At 38.9% G+C, this 23,710-nt stretch overlaps 1 protein-coding gene across 3 annotated transcripts; it reads right to left on the reverse strand.

Moving 5' to 3' along the window:
- Nucleotides 1-15,002: 15,002 nt before the first annotated feature.
- On the reverse strand, nucleotides 15,003-20,444 carry LOC148038827 (DEAD-box ATP-dependent RNA helicase 15). Of its 3 annotated transcripts, XM_087674710.1 has the most exons (12): nucleotides 20,234-20,444; nucleotides 19,469-19,611; nucleotides 17,561-17,661; nucleotides 17,274-17,446; nucleotides 16,961-17,192; nucleotides 16,752-16,870; nucleotides 16,490-16,546; nucleotides 16,199-16,383; nucleotides 15,966-16,110; nucleotides 15,754-15,837; nucleotides 15,606-15,669; nucleotides 15,003-15,478 (listed from the first exon to the last, which is right to left on the reverse strand). In XM_087674710.1, exons 2-12 carry the CDS (start codon nucleotides 19,582-19,584, stop codon nucleotides 15,468-15,470), a joined length of 1,287 nt encoding a protein of 428 aa, XP_087530836.1. In that variant the 5' UTR covers nucleotides 19,585-19,611; nucleotides 20,234-20,444; the 3' UTR covers nucleotides 15,003-15,467. The 3 variants fall into 3 exon arrangements, with proteins under 3 accessions (XP_087530836.1, XP_087530837.1, XP_087530838.1); XM_087674711.1 differs by lacking the exon at nucleotides 20,234-20,444 and having other exon boundaries at nucleotides 18,746-19,605; XM_087674712.1 differs by lacking the exon at nucleotides 20,234-20,444 and having other exon boundaries at nucleotides 18,618-19,605.
- Nucleotides 20,445-23,710: the final 3,266 nt, after the last annotated feature.

Below are 23,710 nucleotides of genomic sequence, written 5' to 3' on the forward strand. Positions count from 1 at the left end.
CATCTGCAACAAAACAACAAAAATAGTAAGAAACAGCATCAAATCCTACTAAAAAAACAACAAACAAGAGAAAATGCAAAGAGAGATGGGTACTTCTATTTTGCCCAAATTCTAGAGATGCAATGAGAAAAGCGTGGAAAGGTAAGCAAAATGTTTAAAACCCTGATTACTTTCACTAGAGAGCTTCAATGAAGATGAAAATGCACCAAAATGGAGAATATAGGGAAAGTAATCTATTGCTCAACTTTTGAGTCAAACTAATTGCATGAGAGTGGAAAAAAGTAAAATTAAATATTTTCCAAACAAAGGGGGGGAAATGCAAGCTAAGAGAAACTCAATTTTTATGTACTATTCATTCTCTCTTTGTTAATCCCCCACTACCCCTTTTTTTAAACAAATACCCGAGATTTGGAGAGAGAAGCTTTACCCTCCATGGATGTCAACATCTAGCCTTCTTATTAACCAATCTAAAAGGCCCACATCTTGAACTATATTATTGTTAAGCACCCACTTTTGAATCCAAATTTTTTCTAATGGAGACCCAAGAATTGCATGAGAAAAGTAGTATAAAGAAACAACGAACCATAGACAGGTGAAGGAAAACAAATCAAATTGAGAACTTATCAAAGATCAGAACAAGAAGCATCCATATCCAATAAAACAAGGAAAACCCACACTTGAACAAGGGAAAAACCGAGACCATAGAACTTAATAGGCCATGCTAGCCATCAAGGGTAACTAGACCATGTAGAAACACTTGCACATTGCATTCAAATTGCAGTAAATCTAAATAGAATGCAGTACCATTGTAAGACCAATATGAAGGTGAATCAACTCAAAATCAACTCAAAAAATTTGACATTGAATGCAATAACATTAGCATTACACAAATGATCCATAATTCTAATATGCAATTTGCATATGATAGCACAATTAGAAGTCCAAGCGTCTGTATTTAAAAGGTCAAGGTTATAGACCTAGACTTGGAAGATGATGAGATAATACCTCTAACCTATCTTAGGTTCAAACTTATAGCAAAGAGAGAACGTGTTATTGATGCTCTTATCAATGAGGGAGCAAACTTTAATATTTTGGCCTATGAAGCATGGACTAAAGTAGGCAAACCAAAGTTTACATCGACCAATGCAATCCTCAATCCCTATGGGGAAAAACCATATTCTCTCCTAGGAAAATTCAAAATTCTCACAAATATCGAGACCAAAAGTCTATCCATCTTATTCTATGTACTCCCAAACTATGAGGATGTAGGAAAGGAAGAATTTCTTGGTAGAGCTTTTAAGCAAACAACAAAATGCTAGGTAAATTATATAGTACAACGAATACATTTAATGCTCCAAAGTGAGGATCAAGAATAATTGCTAGTGCTTATAATTAATATGCCTTACAAAGAAGAGATATTTGAAAGGATCAACTTTTGAAAACAAGAGTCAATTGAATCATCACAACCTAGCAATATCACTCAACATTACCTAGGGAAGCTCCACAAGGAGATAGAAATAAAAGAGATCCATAATTAGCAATCTAATGATATAGTTGCCAAACCAATCAAGGGCATAGAATTTCCTAATTCCACACCCTCATTATCCAAAAGAAAGAAAAGGAAGCTAAAGAAACAATAGTTGCAAGTAAGCAACTATAGAAGTCACAAAAAAGAATCCACAAGGTCGAGCAAGAAGCCAATAGCCTTGACATAAAACCAATTCATAGATATCTCCATGGCTGCTTCTCCCAAAATCACTAAGCTGGTGAATGATTTCAAAGGTTCCAAGGATTCCAAGCAACATGTGCTTCCAACTATTCCAAATGAAATTCGATCAATTGATAATAAGGTGCATGATGTCTAATCAAGTGTGGAAACAAAACAATCACAACCATCACTTGTGTCATACTTGTCACATTTGATAAGGAACAGGACATGGTGGCCACAAAGCCTCAAGATAAACAAAAGAATCCGGAAAACACAACCAATCCTACACTCCATCAATCTTACCCTCCCACTATGCTAAAGCCCAAAGTGATCATTAGAACCCTACAAGAAAGGGCAATAGAGCAAGCATGCTTAGAAAATAGGAACACCACTTATTGTCTCATAGAATTGGATGTTAGGTTAAAGTTTCTTGCATGCATCTACATCTATGCTGACATGGGCACGCTGCCTAAGAAACATGAGGAATACTTGGGATACCCTCTAACTTGGGAGGAGCAAGAACATCTTGGCGAGCACCGTGATGGGATTCTAAACAATCTTTTATGGCACATCTTAGACAAGGAAGTTGAAGAGCACCACTTAACAATCACATTTAATAAATTGTTTTGTCAACACGGCTTGTTTAATATGGAAGAATTAAAGCAAAAATTTGAAGAACAAAGCCAATTTGAGAAACATTAGTTTAATAATCGAGCTTCAATGGGCTAAATTGGGAGACTAGCTATCTGAAAGGAGTGATGAGCCATATGATAATCTCAAAGAGACCTTGACCTATGTAGCCTCTACTTCCTTTCATGTACTAGCTACTATTCATGGTATGGCCCTAGTCGGTAGACCTATCCTAGACTATCCCTTGCTTGACAAAATTCTAATGGAAGAGGAACTACATGTTGCTAGTAGACTAGGATAAGGAATAGTGTTGCGCAATGTTTCACAATACTTATCCTTCCTAGTAAAGTTCCCATGACTCATCGATGCTTGTCTCTTGATCTTGTTGTATTCTCCTCACTGAAGCTAGAAGGTCCTTCTATACTACATTGTATTTTAGAAAAAAGAAAAAACAGGCAACAATATGCATGCACTAGAATGACACCGTACCAAGGGATCCTTAAGCTGGGTATGCCCAACGACCTTGTTGGACTAGCTCCATCCCTAACCCCCTAGGCATGCTCCCTATTCCCCCACATAAACTCACGGCACATCAAGAGTAGGACACACCTAGGGAACCATGGCTCATAGGCCTTTCTCCTTGAGTCACTCTCATGGGTTATTCCAATCTTTTCCAATCTCTCATGGCTACCACAACAATATAGGGAGCACGACTTCAACAAGTCAACTAGGTATCATTCAATGATGTAATCCTACTCATCATTGTAATCTCTATCTACTAAAAGGAACCTCTAACATCATATCCATGAATTCAAGTCTCATTGACCACATAGTACTTTGAACTTCTCTTGATGCCCTATTGACCACTTTATTTCTCAACAATGACAATACTTCTCATTGCCTATCCATCAACTGATACCTACTTCATTGATGATCGACAAATGGAAGCCATCATATTGTCTTCTAACTATGTAATGGCCTATGTAAGCACGTGCACTCATATAATTATTGCACCACAACCTATACACAGATTAGGTACTCAAGTATAGGAAAACAATCCTGCTTTTTCTTTGAGTTTGCAACCCATCTCCCAATCCATACGTACATCATGTGTAGACAAACAACTTAGCACTCCCATAGGGAGAGAACATGAGAGGTTTTTCTTGCATGCATAAGTGAACCTAGGAGCTTGCAATTTCTAGCTCACAAAAACATCCTCTAAGGTGCCTAGCTTCAACCAATCCTATTGATTCCAAATAGCCTTCCACTAGGAGATCCTAACTCCACAAGGTGCATCTAATCCACATTACCACTTCCTACTTTGGCATCCAATATGTACAAAAATCTCGATTCTCGCATTGATCTCCCAACAATCTCAACCTCTAAATCGAGCTCCAACAATAACCACTATTCTTCTCATAAGATCCCACACCTATCCCCATATCCCTCGTCTTGAGTTCAAGCTAAAGCATGCCACCTCCATGGAACTAGCACTCAGGTAGGAAGGGGGTAATGTTAACCATAAAATGAAAACAATGATAAAGCAGAAGGTGGACAAAGGTGGCAAAAGTAATGAGAGGTATAAATCAAGGGAAGCATACAAGGTGTACAATAAACACAATATTAGTGAGTTTGGGAATCTCCCAGTTCCCATTTTTTGAATACTAAAAAGGTGGCACCCGGATAACATACCCATAAGTTTCTCAAAGCCATATGATGTGACCTTATCATTGGAAAACGCCTAAAAAATGGAATCTATTGAGCTATAGAGCATTCAATTTGGAGTTATAGTGTTCAAGTTATGACAAATCCATAGATTTGACTACATGTCCCAAACTTTTGGAAAATTCCTATATTCCCCTATATGGTGTTAATAATTTTCAATCAAAGTTTATAATCATACAACTAATTATTTTTAAAAAAATTAAATCCAGGTGTAGCACCCTTGCAAGTTGTAATATTTTATGTCAAGAAGACCCGTAGCTCAACAAGGGTACTTGCACTAGCTTTCATTCACTTTTGTGACAATCAATATAATCTAAATGTGTATGCATAAACCATGGGAAAGACCGGCCAAGGGCCAAATAGGTGAGACGGGTGGCCAACTTAAGTGGAAGCCCAGATGGGTGGCCAACTTAAGTGGAAGCCCAAACTCAAAACCCCATATATAAAAATCAGAAAGTGAATGGATAACCTCATTCTTATTGTATATAAACTTGAGACTGAGGGAGAGTGTGAGTGTGAGTGAGGAAGAGAGTGAGAGACTTGAGAGATGAAGCATATTCCTTACATATGCTCTTCTCTTCTTTCCCTTCTTGGATGAGAGGTGGATTGGAGGATAAATCATGTAGTCTTTCTTCTTCTTCGCACTTCCTCTCATGGATCAGGAGTTTGTGGATCATATTAGGAGCCTATAGAGTAAAGGATGTGAATTAAGTACCATCACACACATTGTGGAGCCACCATCAAGCTTTTTCTTTGTAGCATCAAGGAGAATGTAAGGTTGTGAGTTTACTACACCCTCCTCAGTTTGTTCGCTCTTGCTTTCATGTGATTTGGGAGAAGAATGGATAGATCAATGAGTTCAAAGGATGTATAGGCTATATGGGGGGTAGCCACTGTGACTAAATCAGATGAAGCACTTGAAACAATAAACATTCCATCAAGTCTGATGATTGAGCTTGTGTTGGGGTAAAAGGCCCTTGGGCCTACCCGTGTACACTGACCGCCCATATTCTTTATTCATATATATGAGATATTGCAATAAGGCTGTCATATATCATTCTTGACAACACCTACATTGTGTGTGCTCTTCTCTCCTACATCTTCCTCTTCTCCTTCTCCACTGCCATTGCATTCCCTTCAACTGGTATCAAAGCTTTGGATCAAAGCTTGATTGTGGAGCTTGGCTTGGCATTACTTCAGTCCAGATTGAAGACCTAGATCTTGGAGCTTCAATGCCAGCCATGGCTTCTTTCCCCCAAGGTAAGATTTCATCTCCCACCTCTTCATGGCCTTCATAGGCTCTTTGCAGGTGTTCCTTGGCTTCATTGGGCACCTTGTATACCCCCATTTTTCCCCTTATCGTCAAGATGCCCCATTGTAGCAGCGCACGTTTTTTTTGCGGTTATTTCAAAATCTGGCTCAAAAATCCAATTCTTCTCTTATCTCTGGCATCCAGAACCCAATTCAGGCAAGGTAAGAGTCTAACTTGGGGTTTTGGCACACTCCAGACGCAATGGTGATGTCAGATCTTCCAAATTCTGATCACAAAATTTTCTACAACAAAGTTGAGCTTATTTACAGAAAGAAAATATCATGCTCTTAGCTTATGTGATGCTCCCTAGGCTTGGTATTTGATGCCCAGATGCTTTGGGGATGTTTGCCCAATGTTTTGAGATGCTTTGGGACTTGGTTTGAGCTTCCATAGCTCAATTTATGCAGGGATTTACTGTTGTACATTGTTTGGGCAGCAAGGTTTTATTAGGGACGACTTATGCATTATGCTCTTTGTTAACATTCGGGTGTCTTGTTGGATGTATTGATGCTTGGTCATCGTGGTTTATGCCCAGATATGCTATTTGAGAGCTATTGAGTCTTGATTTGGATGCAGACACTTCGTTGTTGATTGGGATTTATGCTACCTTGGTTGACAAGTTATTTTACCTTCAGTTTGGTTATGCCTATGGTCTACAAGTGCTCGCGACTACTCGGGATGATATATTGATGTATTTGGATGATGCCACTTTGATGTTTATGCTCCTGATTCTTCTTAAGAAAAGAGTAGAGCTCAATTCTTGGTTCATTGTCATTTTCTTTGCAGCTCACATTTCACTCAGGTTCTAGAGCTGTTTCTCATTACGCAATGCATGTCTCTCATGTGGAAGATTCTATGGTTGCAGTTATCCAGATACCATATGCATTATTATGGCATTATCGCCTAGGCCATATGCACCACAGAGAGATGGAGATCTTGTCTCATTTAGACTCATCGTTGCCTTCTTTGTCACGTGCAGATATTGATGCTTGCCCCAATTGTTCTTATGGCCCTTGCAAAGCCCCTTTGGCTCATGGCGATCATGAGAGGCATGATCCTCTAGATCTTGTCCATTGTGCAATTTATGAACCTATTCCTACCCAGTCACTTGGTGGAGCTTCGCATTTTGTGACCTTCATGGATCATGCTACCCACCATGGTTGGGCTTTTCCCTTGGTACGGATTGAGGATGCTACAATTAAGCTTGACAGGTTTATGGATTCTATTGGTTGCAAGCCTAGGTGCTTGCAGATGGATTATGAGAGTCATGCTATCTCTCCCATCTTTCAGTCCTATTGTCAGTAGTCTCGCATTGATTTCCTATGCCCACGGTATTATGGGATTGCTCATGGCATGTGCTTGACTCTACAGGCAAAGGTTGCTTCTATGCTTACCACAACTGGGTTATCTTATGGCTTTTGGGCTGAGGCCCTTATGACAGCAGTCTACTTGCTTAATAAGACGTCGTGTCTGACTTTGGATCGTATTACACCACACGAGGTATGGAGTGGCATGAGACCCTCCTATGATTACTTAAGGATCTTTGGCTGCCAAGCATTTGTATGTATGCCAGATATGCCTATGTTACGCAGATGTATCCTCCTTGGTTATGGAGATGGTGACTTTCAGGCTTACAGGTTATGGGATTTGGATGCCTAGCAGGTTATACGAAGCCGTCATGCTATCTTTTATGAGATGTAAACATCTCTCAAGCCTCTTGATGCACGTTTAGTGCGCTTTATGGTTGATGCTACAGTCGTATGTCAGTCTTCTGCTTCAATGAGGCCGCATACTATCTTGAGACCCTATCTGACATGTGTCCGGGATGCAAGCCCTTCTTCTATGATTGACTTTGAAGATTCTATGTGCTCTCAGCTGTCTCCTATGCACCACGCTGATGCTATGCGCTACTCTAATGCTTATGCATTACAACCTTGCACTCATGAGTTGTACTTGCTTCATGAGAAGCATTCTTGGATTGCTCCACTGTATGGAGTTGCGAGACCGTTTATCTCCTAGATGTCATGGACTCGGGGATTCTTGACTCTTCTTTCACAGAGATTCCAGCTTATTGCACAGCTCGCTTTCCGATTGGGCATTGGGTGAGATATCATGATTCCTCACCTTGTCTCTTTTCCTTCTTCTTTGTTTTTTCACTCCCTGGCCCATTGGCCTTTTAGTGGGAGGTTGTTGGGGTAAAAGGCCCTTGGGCCTGCCCATGTACACTGACCGCTCATATTCTTTATTCATATATATGAGATACTGCAATAAGGTTGTCATATATCATTCTTGACAGCACCTACATTTTTTGTGCTCTTCTCTCCCGTATCTTCCTCTTCTCCTTCTCCACTACCATTGCATCCCCTTCAGCTTGCATAAGCTCCAACAAGAGTTATAGGTAGAAGAAGAGGGGCATGTCTTGTAACCTAATGAAAGTTATGCCTAGAGAGAGAAACTATAGATATGGTTGAAGAGTACAATATATAAAGAATGCATTTGGCTCTAATAATAAGCTGAGAAGTACAAAATATCAAATAGGAGAGGATGCTCGAGAGAGAGAGAATTAATCCATTTAAACATATGCATATATTAACCATAAATATTGTGTCGTTTATATAGGTCTTGAATACAATTATTGGGGTGTCAAAGTAGAAACCCATAATCAAATCATCCTCTTCTATAATCGAGGATGCTCCCCATATTCATTTCACCTCTTGGTAGACAAAGTCTTCAATGAACTAGGCCAATTAAAACCTGCATTAATAATTACATCAAAGGTACTCCAATTGCAACCATGCTAAATGATTAACATTGTCGATAAATTGTATCTAATTGGTGTAACCCTAATCTACCTTTACACATCCTCAAAAACGGCAAGTTTCCAGAACCCTTTGGTAACCAAAAGATGCTAATTATGGTTGTAACCTCAGTCTGCCGTTAGACATCCTCAACAATAGTAAAATTCCACAGTCCTGTGGTAGCCAAAAGATGTTACATCAGATAGGACCCATCAAAGCTTGTCACCACCTTACAGCAGATTGAATCACAAATAGACTATGTTTTCTTTCAACATGAGAGTGACAATGGTACATGTTTGTACCTACATGCCAAAATTTATGAAAGAAGCTTATATGAAGAGCAACAAGAGTTTCTTGTGATGTGTCCATTGATGCTGCTCTTGTGCATCTACTCTCATGCATGCGTTGTTGTGATCTCATCTGTTGCTGTTATCTCTGGTCGGTTGTTGCGCTCTCCTGCGCTGCTGTTCTCTCGTTGCTTATAATCCGACAGCGTGTGTCTGTTTCACTGCTGATCCGCCATGTCTCGTTCGATTGTCGCTTTGACGTGGGTTGACATTATCGTTGCTGTTGCTTGGACGCGTTGTTGTGCGTGACGTGTGCTATCGATGTGTGCTGACGTTGTTGCATGTGACATGCTACTATGATTTGGAGAAATTAGATTATGTATCTATTATGTTAGTGTTAGCATAGTTACTATAGCCTTTCGTTATTAATTGAATTAATACACATTATGCTAGTAGTTAACTATTAGATTCTATATGTATTGTGTCAGCAACACCTTTAGTCAATAGTACTTAACTAATTAGTTAATTTAATTAACTAAGTTCCTTTAGGTACCATTATTTAATTAAACATATGTATTAGTTTAGTTCTAAGGAAATATGTATTGACTAATTAGTTACTTTAGTTTAGTTAGAAGTATTTACTTTAGATATTATTATTCACTTTAGTTTAGTTAGTAGTAACTACTTTATATATTACTAATCACTTAGATATAATTAATGAAGTGGGTGATTAATTGGCTATTAGGCAGGCTATGGAGTTAAGTATTACTGTATTAGTTTAGTTCTTAGTAGTCAATTAAATATCTAAACCAATTAGATAATTAACAACAATGGTTAATAACTTTTTAGTTAATTATAAGTATCTAAATCAATGAGATCTTTAACCATAGTATCAATTAGAGAGAGAGAGAGAGAGAGAGAGAGAGAGGGAGAGAGAGAGAGTAGTCAATTTTAGTTAATGTTTAATGCAAATAACATAACTAATAAATAGTTAGTGATAGCTAGTGTGTGTATCTGTGTAGTTAAAAATGAAACTAATAATTGTTCTACTTAGAATTAATCTATTTTTCTATTCAGTTATGTCACATCATTGCATGCTTTATTTTAGCAAAGGCAACTAGAATCGTCATACCTACAATCTTTCATAACGTTGCAATCTTCCTTTTTCCCCTTTTTGGTAATGAGCAATAAAGGAAAGTAAAGAAAAGAAAAGTTTAGATCTTCTCAAAAGATAGGGGAATGGCACCTTCCCCCATAATTATAAAACAACAAAGAGACATGTCAACTCTTCGACATGTTGCTTGTGTAGCATGTTTATGTGTTTTCTTGTCCTAGTGCTACACTTTTATGAAGTTATAAGTTAATTCTTGAACCCCCCAAAAAATAAAAAGTTAAATATGAAAACCATCATATCTTCGACTTTGACCGAGTAACTCTTTTTTTCAGTCTTATATTTTGAAAGGTACTCTTCATCAACACAACATCCAAGCTATACAACAACTTTCTAGCCAAATCGGATTAGCTTCAAAAACTTGCAACTAAACTCAATCAACACATTCTAAAAAATCATGTACTTTTTTCAAAACATAGAGACTAAGATGTAAAGCCATATTTATTCATATAATCATACTATTATCGTGAATAAACATATATTATTATGCTAATGTACTCCATGCATATGTAAATCACTAGGCCTCATTAAGCTCTTCTAAGAAAAGAAAAACTACAGCTTCAAGAAAAACATCAATAAAACCAATACACTCCATGCATATGCCAAATCACAAGGCCTTATTAAGGTCTTCTAGAAAAAGGAAAACTATAGCTTCAATAAAAACATGTGCCGCAAGTTGGTATGATATATGCAAAGTGGAATCAACTTGGGGAACCAAATGTGTAATACATCAATATGTGTAGCTTTCAAAGTAATCATAATGCAACAGCATTAAAACAAATCTCACAAAACAATGAACAATTCTATGAAATAAATGTGAGTTTAAACGGCTCTGTCAAGTACAATCCTCATCCTTGTATGCCAACAGCACAAGCTCAATATTATAATAACAAAATCTAGACCATGTCTTGCAGACAAAGATTGGAACAACCACGTAATCTCCATATTGCCAAACTATATAAAATGGATTCTATGTGCCAATCAACTACAACTACAACTTCTGAGCATCATCAAGGTATCAATCTTAATGTCCAAAACAACAACAACGATCACGAACGAAATGTTGGACCAAAAATCGATTCTCAACAATCCTTTAGTGCATTGGAATGAAGCACCATTTGCTCAATGATGCACCAGAGCTTAACTTCACAACATCTAGTATTGCTAAAGCATTCCCTTATAATATGCTACATAATCTAGTGATGCAAAAATACAATACAATAGCAAAATATCCACATCCAAAAACGGGCATGTGTCCTCAACCAAGTAATCAATTGAAAGAATTTTAAAAGTACATTGTGAAAACTTCCTAATTTGACACATTGCAAGAAGTAGAAAACAAAGTAGATCATATTCTACTCAATAACATAATTGAGCCCAACTGATAGCAAGCATTCCAAAGAGCCGATCAACATGAATTTGTATCCATCATCCTACATTCACAACAAACACCTTGCCTTCAATAGTCTCATCTTGCCTAGATATCACATTGGAGATCACACTATTTTGATTCCTCTTTCCACTTAGTCATGGCACATATGATGGCAACATGTATCTAAGTGAATACACCAAGATGTGCATATCAACCCCATTCTTCGTCTACAACATACACAAGACTTACATCCTAATTCTATACGAACTAAAACAAGTGGTTTTGATCACAAATAGCACGAGCACAACTTGCTTACAAAGAGATTGATACCTATAGACAAGAAAACAAGAACACTTCAAATGAGGTAGTCATGCACAAACTTTGTTACAATGTTTATGCATCAATACCAATGTCCGTCTTGGCGTCAATGTAACTTGAAGAACCTTATCGCAATGGTCTGTGTGCAACACACCCTTCTTCCTTACATTCATTGCAACTTAGATGATTGGTACAAGATGGGCCAAGATTAACACATCAAAAGCTATCACAAAGGAGTTCAATCTAGATTTCTCATGGAAAGATCGCATCATCGAGTCTACCATCCTCTTTCACACTAGGTTTCACCTCTTCTTCAATCAATACATTGTTGGGGAAGCTGCTTGTGTGGGATGCATCCAACATCATCTAATCAAGTACAATATTCAACGTAAGGGCTCATTACATACATGTCATCCTATGGTTGCATGAGGCAAACATTGAAAATATAACAAACAATTTGCACACATATTGCGTCCAATGACAAGCAATATAGTTCTGCAAAAACTAAAGAGTCCTTGTCTTAACAAAGCAACTTCATAGGTATCATTACACGTGCTATATAACCAATATTAACAGCCAAAAAAATGTAAATACAAATTCCCATTTCCATCTCACAACAAACCAAAACCAATAATAGACCCTGTAACTCAATAATACATCTAACACCACCTAGAGGAGCACTACAATGTTGTACTGTATCACCCAACGTAACAACTCTTGTGAGAAGCCCACATGAACGTTCAATGATAACAAACTCATCCATCTCATCCTACTTGCTCAAGTATTTAATGAAGGCCAAGCCAATGGACAAATCAAACATTCAATTAGAAGATGCCAAGAAATTAGATATGCAAGACTCGGACTCACACAACAAAAACTAATCTCCACTGCGATATTATCAAAGCTAGTGTTTCCAACCACAACAGTCTTAAACTACATGCAAATTTTAATACACAACAAAAGAGAGCCAATAGTAACCTTAACCTCAATAATACATCTAACACCACCCTAGAGATGAGCACTACAATGTTGTACTCTATCACCCAACCATTCTTGTGAGAAGGCCACATGAGCATTCAATGATAACTCACTCATCCATCTCATTCTACCTCAAGGCCAAGCTGATGGATAAATTGAACATTCATATAGAAGATTCCAAGAAACTCAATTTTTAAGACTTCAACTTGCACAAGCAAAAACTAATCTCCACCACAATGTTTTCAAAAGCTAGTGTTGCCGACCAAAGTAATCTTAAACTGTACACAAATTTCGATAGTGACAAGAAAAAGACTTGAATATGCGGACACCTCTCCTGCCAACACAGAACAAAGAAATCTCACAAGGACAAGGAATATTATCATGCAACCCATGGACCTATACTACACCTAGCAATCAAGCTTACAACACCTAACATTCTATGACTCACAGACACTATGACATCACCAAATCCACATCTATATTTGATCTCCAAGATGCTCTACAAGAACAACACAAAAGACCAATGCAATTTACTGATCACTACCTAAACCTGGCTGCACATCAACCTAGTTGTGAAAAGCACCTCAAGCAGCCCACCACCTTGATAGCTAAAGGATATGTCTACTTTTACCAAATGCATGATTGAGCTGGCTTTAGGCATTGGTTCACTAAATGAACATGCAAAAACAGTAAACCCATGAGCAGCTTGAGACAAGGTTTGCTAAGTTGACATTCAAAATTCAACAACCCAACTATTACTACTAGGCCCAAGCATTTACCATGCATCACAAACCCAACTTCAACCACTACGCATAAGCCTACTTTACAAATGTATGATTGAGCTCCTAGCACAAGCTTGCAAAATAGATACGAATTTAGAGTATCACCACTTCCTTTCTTGTAGCTTTGCTATAGTGTACTAGAAGTGGGAAAAACTTTAATACTCTATGTACCTTACTAGTTTCACAATGCGGACTCTACATATTTAAAACTACTCCATGCATGACACTCCAAAATTCGATTGCAAGTATCGAGGCAAAGATAGCAATCTAGTTTGGTTGCTAAACAAAGCACATAATTAGTTGGTCCATTATGTAGACAACTCCAAGTTCACATTCGATGAGAAACTCATTGCAGCAACGGCCAAAACATTAACATAATTACACGCATTGCTGCAAAAGTCTAACCAGGCCCAGATAATTTCTATTATAAATGCACTGAAAGGCCGTTAGTGTAACTCTCCATGGTTGGGTTCTACTACTAGGTCACGTCTTGTCTCTGGCTAGCACTAAAGTATTGTAACAAGCTCACCAAACATAATTAGTCACAGCAGAATGAACCTTGAGATACACAGCTCTCAACTATGTGCAACATACAGTAAAATTTTATAGCAAGCAGCTCCATGTGCACACACAACCTTCTTATTTTAAACCTTACAAGAATTAGTAGGCTTCTGATAACCTTGCAGAGAACAATATAGTATTGGACAACCCAAGACCTATCCCATAATTAGGGTACCAATATAATTCGCTAATCACCATTGTGCCACCCAACTACTAATATGCAAAGCATCACAAGTTCGCAGCATGCTTGTGACAGCTTGCAGAATAATGATAAAGCACGTACCGTGAAGCATTCCGCATCTCACCACATGCACATGATAAATTATCCACTCTAAATCCATTTGCATCAACTTCTTACACCTCAAAAAGGTGACTAGGCACATGCAGCACATGCAGCACATTTGCAAAAGTGATAAACACCACCAGAACGCCCATAAAGATACACATGTTCACTGACTGTTTTACAAGTTAGTTTTTGAACCAGAAGGAAGTGATAAACACCAACAGAACGCCCATTGAGATACATATTCGCTGGCTGTTTTGCAAGTTAATTTTGAACCAAGAGGAAGCATAACAAGCTTCTTCAAGAGACTAAACATGCAGATGACATCATTCATAACTGAACCAAGAGGAAGCTTAACAAGCTTCCTCGAGAGACTAAACATGCAGATGACATCATTCATAACATCTTTCCCTACTGTTCATACAAAGCTATACGGTTTATCTCTACTGCCAACACATTCGAACTCAGGGATGCAGGCTATTTAAGCTCGAATGTCGCCTTAGAAGAGGGCTAAGCCCATTCCCAACTACTGCATTATCCATCTGGCTAGCATGGACATTACATCTCCCCACAATATATTTTTGAGCAAGCTCTTAAAAATTCCAAATGATCTTTTCTAAAAGTCACGTGCTTTCAAAAGAGCTCTGGTTCAAAGCGAGCACCAACGATCTTCAAAAACTCTCATTTGCAGTTCCAAAGGAGGCATGGTCATCACTTTTCAAAAACTCTCATTTGCACTTCCAAAGGAGGCATGGTCATCACTTTTAACACGTCCAGCTTCTTTGCAGTATTATTACAGGGCAGGGTAATGGATTTGTTGTACCAATCTACCACGTTCAACAGTATTAATGACTACTTTTCCTCCTCAGGTCGCACAAATAGGTCAGATTTCTGTGCATTAACAGCCATGTCAAAGATTTTTATAGAATTGCCAACACAATATGATTGCAGTTTTATGACCAACTAGTTTGTATAAAGCATCAAAACATTACATTTACTGTTTTAAAACCATCTAATTTCCAAACTTGACATTAAATGCAAAAGCTAGTATCCAGTTCCAATTCAGATATACTATCATAATGTCATAAGTCAAACTTTTCTAACTATGAAAAACTGACTAACATCAATTTTCAATTCGAGTACATGGCCATGCTGATATGATATGAGCTTGGTTCACCCTGGTCCACACAATGCAGCATGTACAAAGTAAAGCCAAAAGGCCCAAACAGTACATAGAAGAGAGAGAGGGGCCTCTTTTTGAGCCAAAACGTCCACCAGCTAGCTCCTAGAGGAGAGTAGAAAGGGTTGCTCAGAAACACAGCCTATCAGGACAATAGAATTGCGAGTAGAATAGCTCATCCTCCACAACTCACGCCTTGGATTGAATGCTGTATCCCTCCCTGGGTCACACTTCCAGGAAAGAGCCCACAGCAAGTTCATTGGGCTAGGCTGCCATCCAAACTAAGAGCAATGCTCTTGCATAATGGACTTGCACATGCACTCAAAGATCAAAGTGTATGAACAGCATAACAGGCAAAAGCCTTAAGATGGCACTGCAGTCAGTCAGACATCAAAGGTGTCAGGTGATAAACAACAATGAAGGCAGTATAGAAACAGCACAGAACATCGGGAGCTACATCACATAAATCAAGCAAAAATACATCCTATCCAAGCACTTACTATAGGTAGATGTGTCTATTTGCTCTGGCAACTCCTTGATGTCCACCTCGAAACGCTCTTGAACCTGTGACCCAAAACAACACTAAGGATACCTATGCTTGTTTCCTAACATAAAGCAAATTTACAAAGCTTTTAAAAGATCATTAACCTGATTAAGGACATCAGAGTCTGTAGATGATGAAACAAATGTTATCGCCAAACCTTTTGTTCCAAAGCGGCCAGCCCTTCCAACCTGCAACATGCAAATAACATTATATACTTTCTATAATTCAAATGGTGTCTGCTTGTTGCACAAACTTCCTTGTTTGAGGTCATCTACTTTACTATATTATAATCATACTTAAGCATATCATAACCTACCCTGTGAAGATATGTGTCTGCTGACTCAGGCATGTCATAGTTGATAACTATGTTGACACGCTCAATGTCAATACCCCTACCCACCAAGTCTGTAGCAACAAGTATTCGCTTGTGTCCTTCCTTGAAGCCTTTGTATCTAGTCAGCCTGAACATTTTGCAACATAGTTATCTGTATGATGATTGAAGAAAACTCGTTACTCGGAGAAGAAACTAACTCTTACAGCAGAACCAACCTTTCTTCCTGTGACATGCCAGAGTGTATGCAAATTGAGGGAAAATTGCATTCAACTAGCAGCTTATTCAATTCTGCTGCCCTGCTCACACTCCTTACAAATATCACCACTTGGTTGAAATCCAGTGCATCCAACAGATCATTCAACTTCCGGTTCTTTTCTTGTTCGCTTAGCTTGATATAGTGCTGAAACAAGATAGGACATCTCTCTTGAAGAAAATCAGGATACTCAGGTCAAAAACATTGTAAAAATCAGAACAGAAATGACACTAGAATCAGGAAACCCCAGTACCTGAACCAGCCCATGTAAAGTTAGTTTTGCCTCGTCATCCACATAAATTTCCATGGGCTGTGGATCATCAAGCATACAGATTAAGCAGGTAAGACCAAGCAAATAATTTGTCTCCCATAAAAATTTCCTTACTAGCAATTCAAGCATGATCCATTTCCTTTTGAACTATATTTATTGTGTATGCTATGCATGTGTGTGTCACATACACAAACAAAGGCACACACAAAAGAACACTTTAGTAAGGCTTTAAAAAGTTCCATACATCTTGCATGAATCTCTTGCAGACAGGACGAATTTCTTTGCTAAGAGTTGCAGAGAACATCATCACTTGCTTGTCATGTGGAGTGAGCTTGAAAATCTCTTGGACATCCTTCCGCATATCTATAGACAAAAAAGACCAGTGACTAAGTATAAGCTCAACATCATCAGCAGTAGAATGAAATAGAAGGCAGCTTCACAGCTAATACTAACCAAGAGATTCAAGCATTTTGTCACATTCATCAAGGATGAAATGGCGAACGCTTTTCAGATTTAGATCTTTGTCTCTTGCCAATGCCAAAACTCTCCCAGGGGTTCCCACCACCACATGTGGGCATTCATTCTTCAGTAACTCTTTGTGAGTTTTTATGTTGACCCCTCCATAAAACACTGAGACTTTAATGTCTGGGAGGTAGGTACTAAACCTCTCAAACTCATGGCATATCTGCATGATGCAAAATATGTTACTTGAGCTGTAAATGAACACCAAACAGAGGTAGGAAAAGTTGCAGTCATTCTGCAGCACCTGATAAGCTAGCTCTCTTGTATGGCAAAGGACAAGAGCAGCAACTTGACCGGCAACAGGCTCAATCTGCTGCAAAGTAGATAATACAAAGACAGCAGTTTTGCCCATGCCAGATTTGGCTTGGCAGATAACATCCATTCCCAAAATTGCCTGTGGGATGCACTCATGTTGCACTGAAAGACCAAACATGAGTTTTGAATATCAACAAACCACTACCTTTTATAATCATTCATTAGAACCTTCATAGAATCAAAACAACAAAAACAAGTACATGTACTATGACTTGCCTTCGGAAGGATGCTCAAAACCAGAATCAACAATTGCCCGCAACAGCTCTGGTTTGAGAAGAAAATCCCTAAAACCGGAACTATGAATCCCCACATAGCCTCTGCAGTCAGTCATATGTTAGTAATCCACAAAACTGGAATTGTCTCCATAAACATATAGTTCCCTGACAGCTGTACAAAATGGATGCTGCATGACAGTCACATAGCTTAGAAAGCTCTAGTAGAAAATAGCAACAAAAATTCAGGTCTTATTGAAGTTGAAGACCAAAACAGTCCATGCTCGGAAGCCTTTTTAAATTTGCATCTGATCAAGCTTATCGTCCATTGTAAACAAGCAGATAAGTAAAACACCAGAAAATTGTGTCAATCCATCAAGCTCCTGCATTGCAGTCATAGACCAATCCACCATCTGCACCTCTTAACACTTGTGTGTAAAGCGCAACATCCTCTGTAGCAGCTAACAAGTAGAACACCAGAAACTCTCTCCAATCATCAGGCATCCTACACCGCAGACATATGCCAGAACACATTCCACGCCCCCTCTTAACTCTTATCTAGGGCTACAAGTGTTAAAATCAGCATCCTGTCATTGATCAGTTGACAATTAGAACACCCAAAAATCGCATCGACCTGATCATCAAGGTCCTATACTGCAAGAGTAGAACAATCCACTTTCTGGGCCTTCTCTTATCTCTTCTCTGGGGCTGCTAGTGTACAGCCCTAAACAGAAACCAAAAAGAACTGCAACCCTCCAGCACAAAATTTTCCCTAGGAAACACATTGTAAGTTGTAATTCTAATATGCATGGACCTCCTACTTCCTTCTCGCGTCATTCTCCCAAAGATCCAATAACTGAAGACCCCAACCCATGGCATCCCCTCAGGATATGTAGAGTCTAGAAATGCATCACATGTGAAACAGCGACATATTAATCAAACACAGTATAGACCAAAATAAGAATTAGTCATTGGAACAAGCCAAAAGAGAAATTTCAGGTCATTGCTTCACACTCTTTACAAATCAGTTCAGAGCAAATAAAGAACAAAAGGGTACTAACCAAAGAATCCCATCTGCTTAAATATGCTATGATTAGCCATAATTTCTACCTCCATGTCATTTTAGTTTAGGCAGGCCAAATCACATTGGGCGCCGAGTTAACACTTCTTATTTGAGAAGAACTCTTACTCCATGCATCAGCAACATTGGAATTCCACAAAGACTCGCCTGAAGGCCAGCCAAAACACATCGCTCCAACATTCTAGAAACCCAATTGCTTTACTGAAAGATCTTCTGCAAGCACTCGAGTCGGGTACTTTCAAGATCTAGGCTGCAACTTTCTATTCTGGCACCCATGGAATAACTAAATGGCATAGCTTTCTCTGCCCTCTGTGACACGGAGGGCCTTCAGTACACACAAGCATTCTGCCACCTGTCTGTAGTGAAGCCAATGTCTGTTGCTCGGATAAAGTGGGAAGGAGGGAAATTAGATGAGCTACCGGTGTAAGGGAAGGTATATTTGATGGGGAGTGATCCAACTTGAATGCTTGCACACTGCTTAGATGTGCATTTGAATGTGAACGTTGTGAAAATATCCAGGAAAAAGGTCCGCGAGCTCCATGTCGCTCCATCAGTAGAGCTACCATACAGCTGGATTGGCTAGGAGGAAATGATTATCCAAACCAGTCTCAGCAGTCCCTTCCTTGAAGAAAAAATCATGCAATGATCCAAATGGCTTCAATTGTGGCCAAACTGTTACTAGGAGAGGTGCTAGATCATTTTCCAGCAAGTTATCACATAGCACACTTCTATATTATATCATGGTTTGAAGAAGGTCCTGACCCAAAGGGGTCATCTCCTCGCAAGAGATTTACTGAGAGGCCTGCTGAGACTTGGGACTCTTGAACTTACTTTTTCCCAGCATCTCCAGAGGCTCTGGTTGCAACCGCATCTGGAGCAGCATCTTCTTCTTCTTCGTAATCAAGGAGCTCCTCCTGATAGGTATCTCCGTCTTTCATGTCACCCATCGCTTGTGCCGTGAAGGATACAAATACCTGGAGAAACACAATTGGATTGTAATTAGATAAAGTGCTTAAAATACAGCCCTGATGTTTGTATTTTAAGTCAGTAATCACAGAAATACATTTCAAAAAGCCATCTCAAAAACTTGAACCAAAAAATTCCTACCAGCAAAAACTCCTACATTTTGTGAGGAGATAGATAGCATTTTACAAACTTATGGCGGGAGGGGAATCGCAATAACCAACTATACGATCTTCTCCCAAGCCATTTAGAGTTTCCACCGAAACCTCAGAATTCATTTGACAATCTCGAATTTTGCGAAGACCCATACGATCAACATGTCCATGTGCACCGTAACTGCAGAGAAGGACTATGCCTTCCGCAACATGTAACTGACAGGCCTCTATACCTATCTGAAGAATAGTAAATCTGGACTACGATTGCAGAGAGTGAAAGAAGGGCAGACGTACATGCAGACAATTGAACAAGCCAGGACCAAAAACCTCATCCAATACTGCCAAATTTCACTGCTCCGAGCACGCAGCTTAAGGCAAACGCTTGAAACGCCCAGAATATAGGTCGCACAACGACTTGCGATGAAACAGGACAGAGTATATCTGCTAGACATAGAGATCCAATAGAGAGACACCGTACCTGGAGCAGAGAAAGTTTGAACGAAGCCGAGAAGAATGATCGGACGCCTGCGCGAGAGAAGGGAGGAGAGGCCGAATCGCACGAACGGTAGGGACGCCAAGCCGGGAGGAGGAGGCGGGAAGAGGGGAAGCCTGATGAACAGAGGAGGTCTGAAAGGGGAAACGGAAGTTCCTGAGACGACGCCCTGCAAAGAAAGCTCCTCAAGAAAACCCTAATCTGTTCCAAACCTATATTTCAATCGGCCCGAATTTACACCTTCCTTTCATCGGACGGCCCGCGTTCTATCTCAAGATCTGACGGCTTTAGTGGCCTAAAGCCTGAATTATGCATCATCAACGAATGAATGAATTCAGGGTTTAGTGGCACTAAAGCCTGAATTATATACGTCATCAATCATCGATGAATCAATGAACATCCCTAAACTACCATCATTATACTTGGGTAAAAGGGTGGACCTTTGGGGACCCCACTTTTTTAGTTAGCTACTTACTACTCAAGTTAGTTAAACACCCATAATGATTTGGATCCCATATGAGTATTTACATGCTAACCTGGTGAACTCCCCATCCATTTTTGGACAGGGTGTCTCCTCCGCCCACTTTCCAGAATAATAGATAAGGGTCCACCTTTTGCTTGTGCCTCCAATTTGAAAAAATGTTAGGTACACATACAGCTCCCGACAAACACATGCAAGAAAATGAACCAATAGGATGGTCTCGATCTGGCCAAATGACATTTACACATTGCCATATCCATATGTGGCCACTTTTTGGATGTTTATACAATTAAGCAATTATATGCACGTCGAAGGAGCCTTTGGAAGCCTTAAAGCTCGATTTTGCATAATATTACTAAAGAGGTGCATGCCCACCAACCCGTGCCCAATGTGTGGGCATGCAATTTTTGAATTGGGTGCTGATCCCAAGTCTACATACGATGCCATACAATATGTATGAGAGAGACAAATCATGATTTTCTTTGTAATTTATAAAGACCAGGGCCATGGTTCGCCCCATTAATCAAGGTGTGCATTCTTGCTAACTCTCTTCCATATATATTGTATAGCATATTGTGTAGGTTTGCATACTATACATTCATAGAACACTATTCTTATTTTTCATTAATTTGCCAATTGATCTACCCATGTATACTTTCTAGTTTGTAGCAACACCATACTGAGCCAGAAATATCCATATTGCAAGTCAATTCCGAGTAAGAGGGGGAAGAAGCTACCAATAAAAAATGCTAAGTTTGTGAGCTATTACTTAGACATTATGTATATTATATAAGGATAGCACATGTGCCATCTTCTATCCATGAGAGTGTAGGTTGTCCTAATAGACATGCTTCAAGTTTGCATACTAGATCACAAACCTAGTTTTGTGCCACATTTTTTTATGCTCAACCATGTGGGGGTCCTCCCTTCTCTTCTCTTGCCCAAAATTCTACAAGACTCACTCACCCTCCCAGCATGATCCAATTCCTTTTTAGGGTTTGAGTCAAATCACAAGTCATAAATAAAGCAATAGAAATTATGGAGTACACAATGGAGCTTCCAACTTGAGCTTTATTAAAAATAAGGCTATGAAAAGAAGTGCTAAAGAAATAGTAGCCCTCTTCCTACATCAATTAGTGAGTAGTTATATTGGTAGCAATTATTGTTTTTAATGTTCCTCTATATAGCCAACTAATGAAGAGATGGATAATAATGGCTATAAAGTTCACAAACCAATCACAAGGTACGCATGGTGTATGCTTCAGGTGTTGAACTACATAATTGTCATACCTTAAATGCCGAAAGCATATTAAGAATGCATTCATGGGCTTAGGGTGTAGCATATGATGTCATCAATTCAAATCGCTATAGATCGAGCAAGATACCCATAGTCATAGGAACTTTGTTCCTTTGTTGTGACCAATGTTGATTTAATGTAGCTTGTGAACCCATATAGGGATTTTATACATAGCCCCAACATGGCAATGTTGCTTATGTAGTCCTCGAACCTACAAACTATGGTCACAGTCATGTCCCTCTTGGTCCCAACAAGATGACGCTTGCATCCTCTTCAAGCCAACTTCAAGTAAAGGCTCAAGGCAACATATGGCTAGCAGAGCCTTGGTTTCTTAATATTTGCATCCTTGCATGAAATAGAGGGGCTATTGAACCCTTGATGCCACACGTGTCAATGGTGGCACACCTTGGAAAACGACTCATAATTGGTAGCCTACTATGATGACTACAACCACCTATGATTGCTCACAAGCATAATCTTCTCTCTCTATGCAACAACATGTAGACCCTCTTAGGCATAGGGTTAGAGCCCAACAACTCTTTGCTTGCTATTGCTTATGGTAGCTTATAGCTTGAAATTTAAGTTGTTATCATACTAAACCAATGTGATGCATCCAACGTTATGATTACTAAGTGAATGTTGGCTACAAATGATAAATATTTTTTTAAAAAAAATTGTGACTTCTTTTAGCCATTCTATTTTTATTTCTCTTTTCATTTATCAAATTTTTGATACTTCGCCTGATTTTAATTGTTTTTGTTTCCATTATCTAGTTTAATAATTCAGATAGTGATGCCTAGTTTCATAAGCTTTAAGAGATGGAGCAGTTATTGGTAAACATCTCCTCATGCTAGGGTAAAGAATGTGACATGTGCCTATGAAATTCTTACATTATAGAGCCTTTGCATTGGTTACTACATACTCAAAAAATGTATTCGTACCCATGCATTAAGTAAAAAGAGTCTCCACTTCATTATCACAAGTTGAACGCCTCTTTTTGTATGTTATCATTTTTTCATGCAAAATAGTATTTTAGTATTGATAATCATAAATGTTGCTTGATACAAAAAGGAGTTAGCAATTGAGTCAAGTAGCCAACTTGCTTAACTCACCTTGACTAAGTTCACTAATGTAACAAAGCATAACATGCAGCCAACAAACCTTGAGTTGAAATTCTAGCCCAAGTAACCTAAAGATTCTCCCTATCAAACACACCATATCTCATGGTGTGTTATCAATCTAATTCATTGTCTACTAATGCATGCATCCTATTTTGGCAAGTTGAACTTCCAAAAATGCAGTGTTTTAATATGGGTGTTCCCCTATAGACTTGTTTTCATTTTTGGCAATACATCATTCCATACCCATGTAGCCACACAACCACTACAAAATAAGCGCACCGTCGATTCTTCTTCATTGCACCTTCCAACTATGATATCTCTCCTATTTAACTTCTTTATTGAGAACAATACACCAACAACAATTTCTCTAGGCAAAGAATCTATCTTTTAAATGAAAATTGCCTAACTATACTTATCAGAAGATACCCTCCAATTCTATGTCAAGTATATCCACCTCCTAATTTCTCCAAACTAGTTCAATTTCAGCTCTACTCCACCTCAAGAACTATCTAGCATTATGTGGAGTTAACCCATTCTCTATTCTTTTTCCCTAAGACACAGTG

Source organism: Lygodium microphyllum, chromosome 3 (assembly GCF_053477565.2).
Source record: "Lygodium microphyllum isolate KBCC chromosome 3, Lygodium_microphyllum_v1.1.10, whole genome shotgun sequence".
Lineage (NCBI taxonomy): Eukaryota > Viridiplantae > Streptophyta > Polypodiopsida > Schizaeales > Lygodiaceae > Lygodium > Lygodium microphyllum.

Excerpts from the sequence above, each read along its gene's own strand:
- LOC148038827 (XM_087674710.1), bottom strand. The coding sequence starts at position 19,584 with ATGGGTGACATGAAAGACGGAGATACCTATCAGGAGGAGCTCCTTGAT. Across the intron at positions 16,547-16,751 it reads GCAAGAGATTCATGCAAGAT|CCCATGGAAATTTATGTGGA; the intron begins GTATGGAACTTT and ends GATGATCCACAG. Across the intron at positions 15,670-15,753 it reads ACTCTGATGTCCTTAATCAG|GTTCAAGAGCGTTTCGAGGT; the intron begins GTTAATGATCTT and ends TTTGGGTCACAG.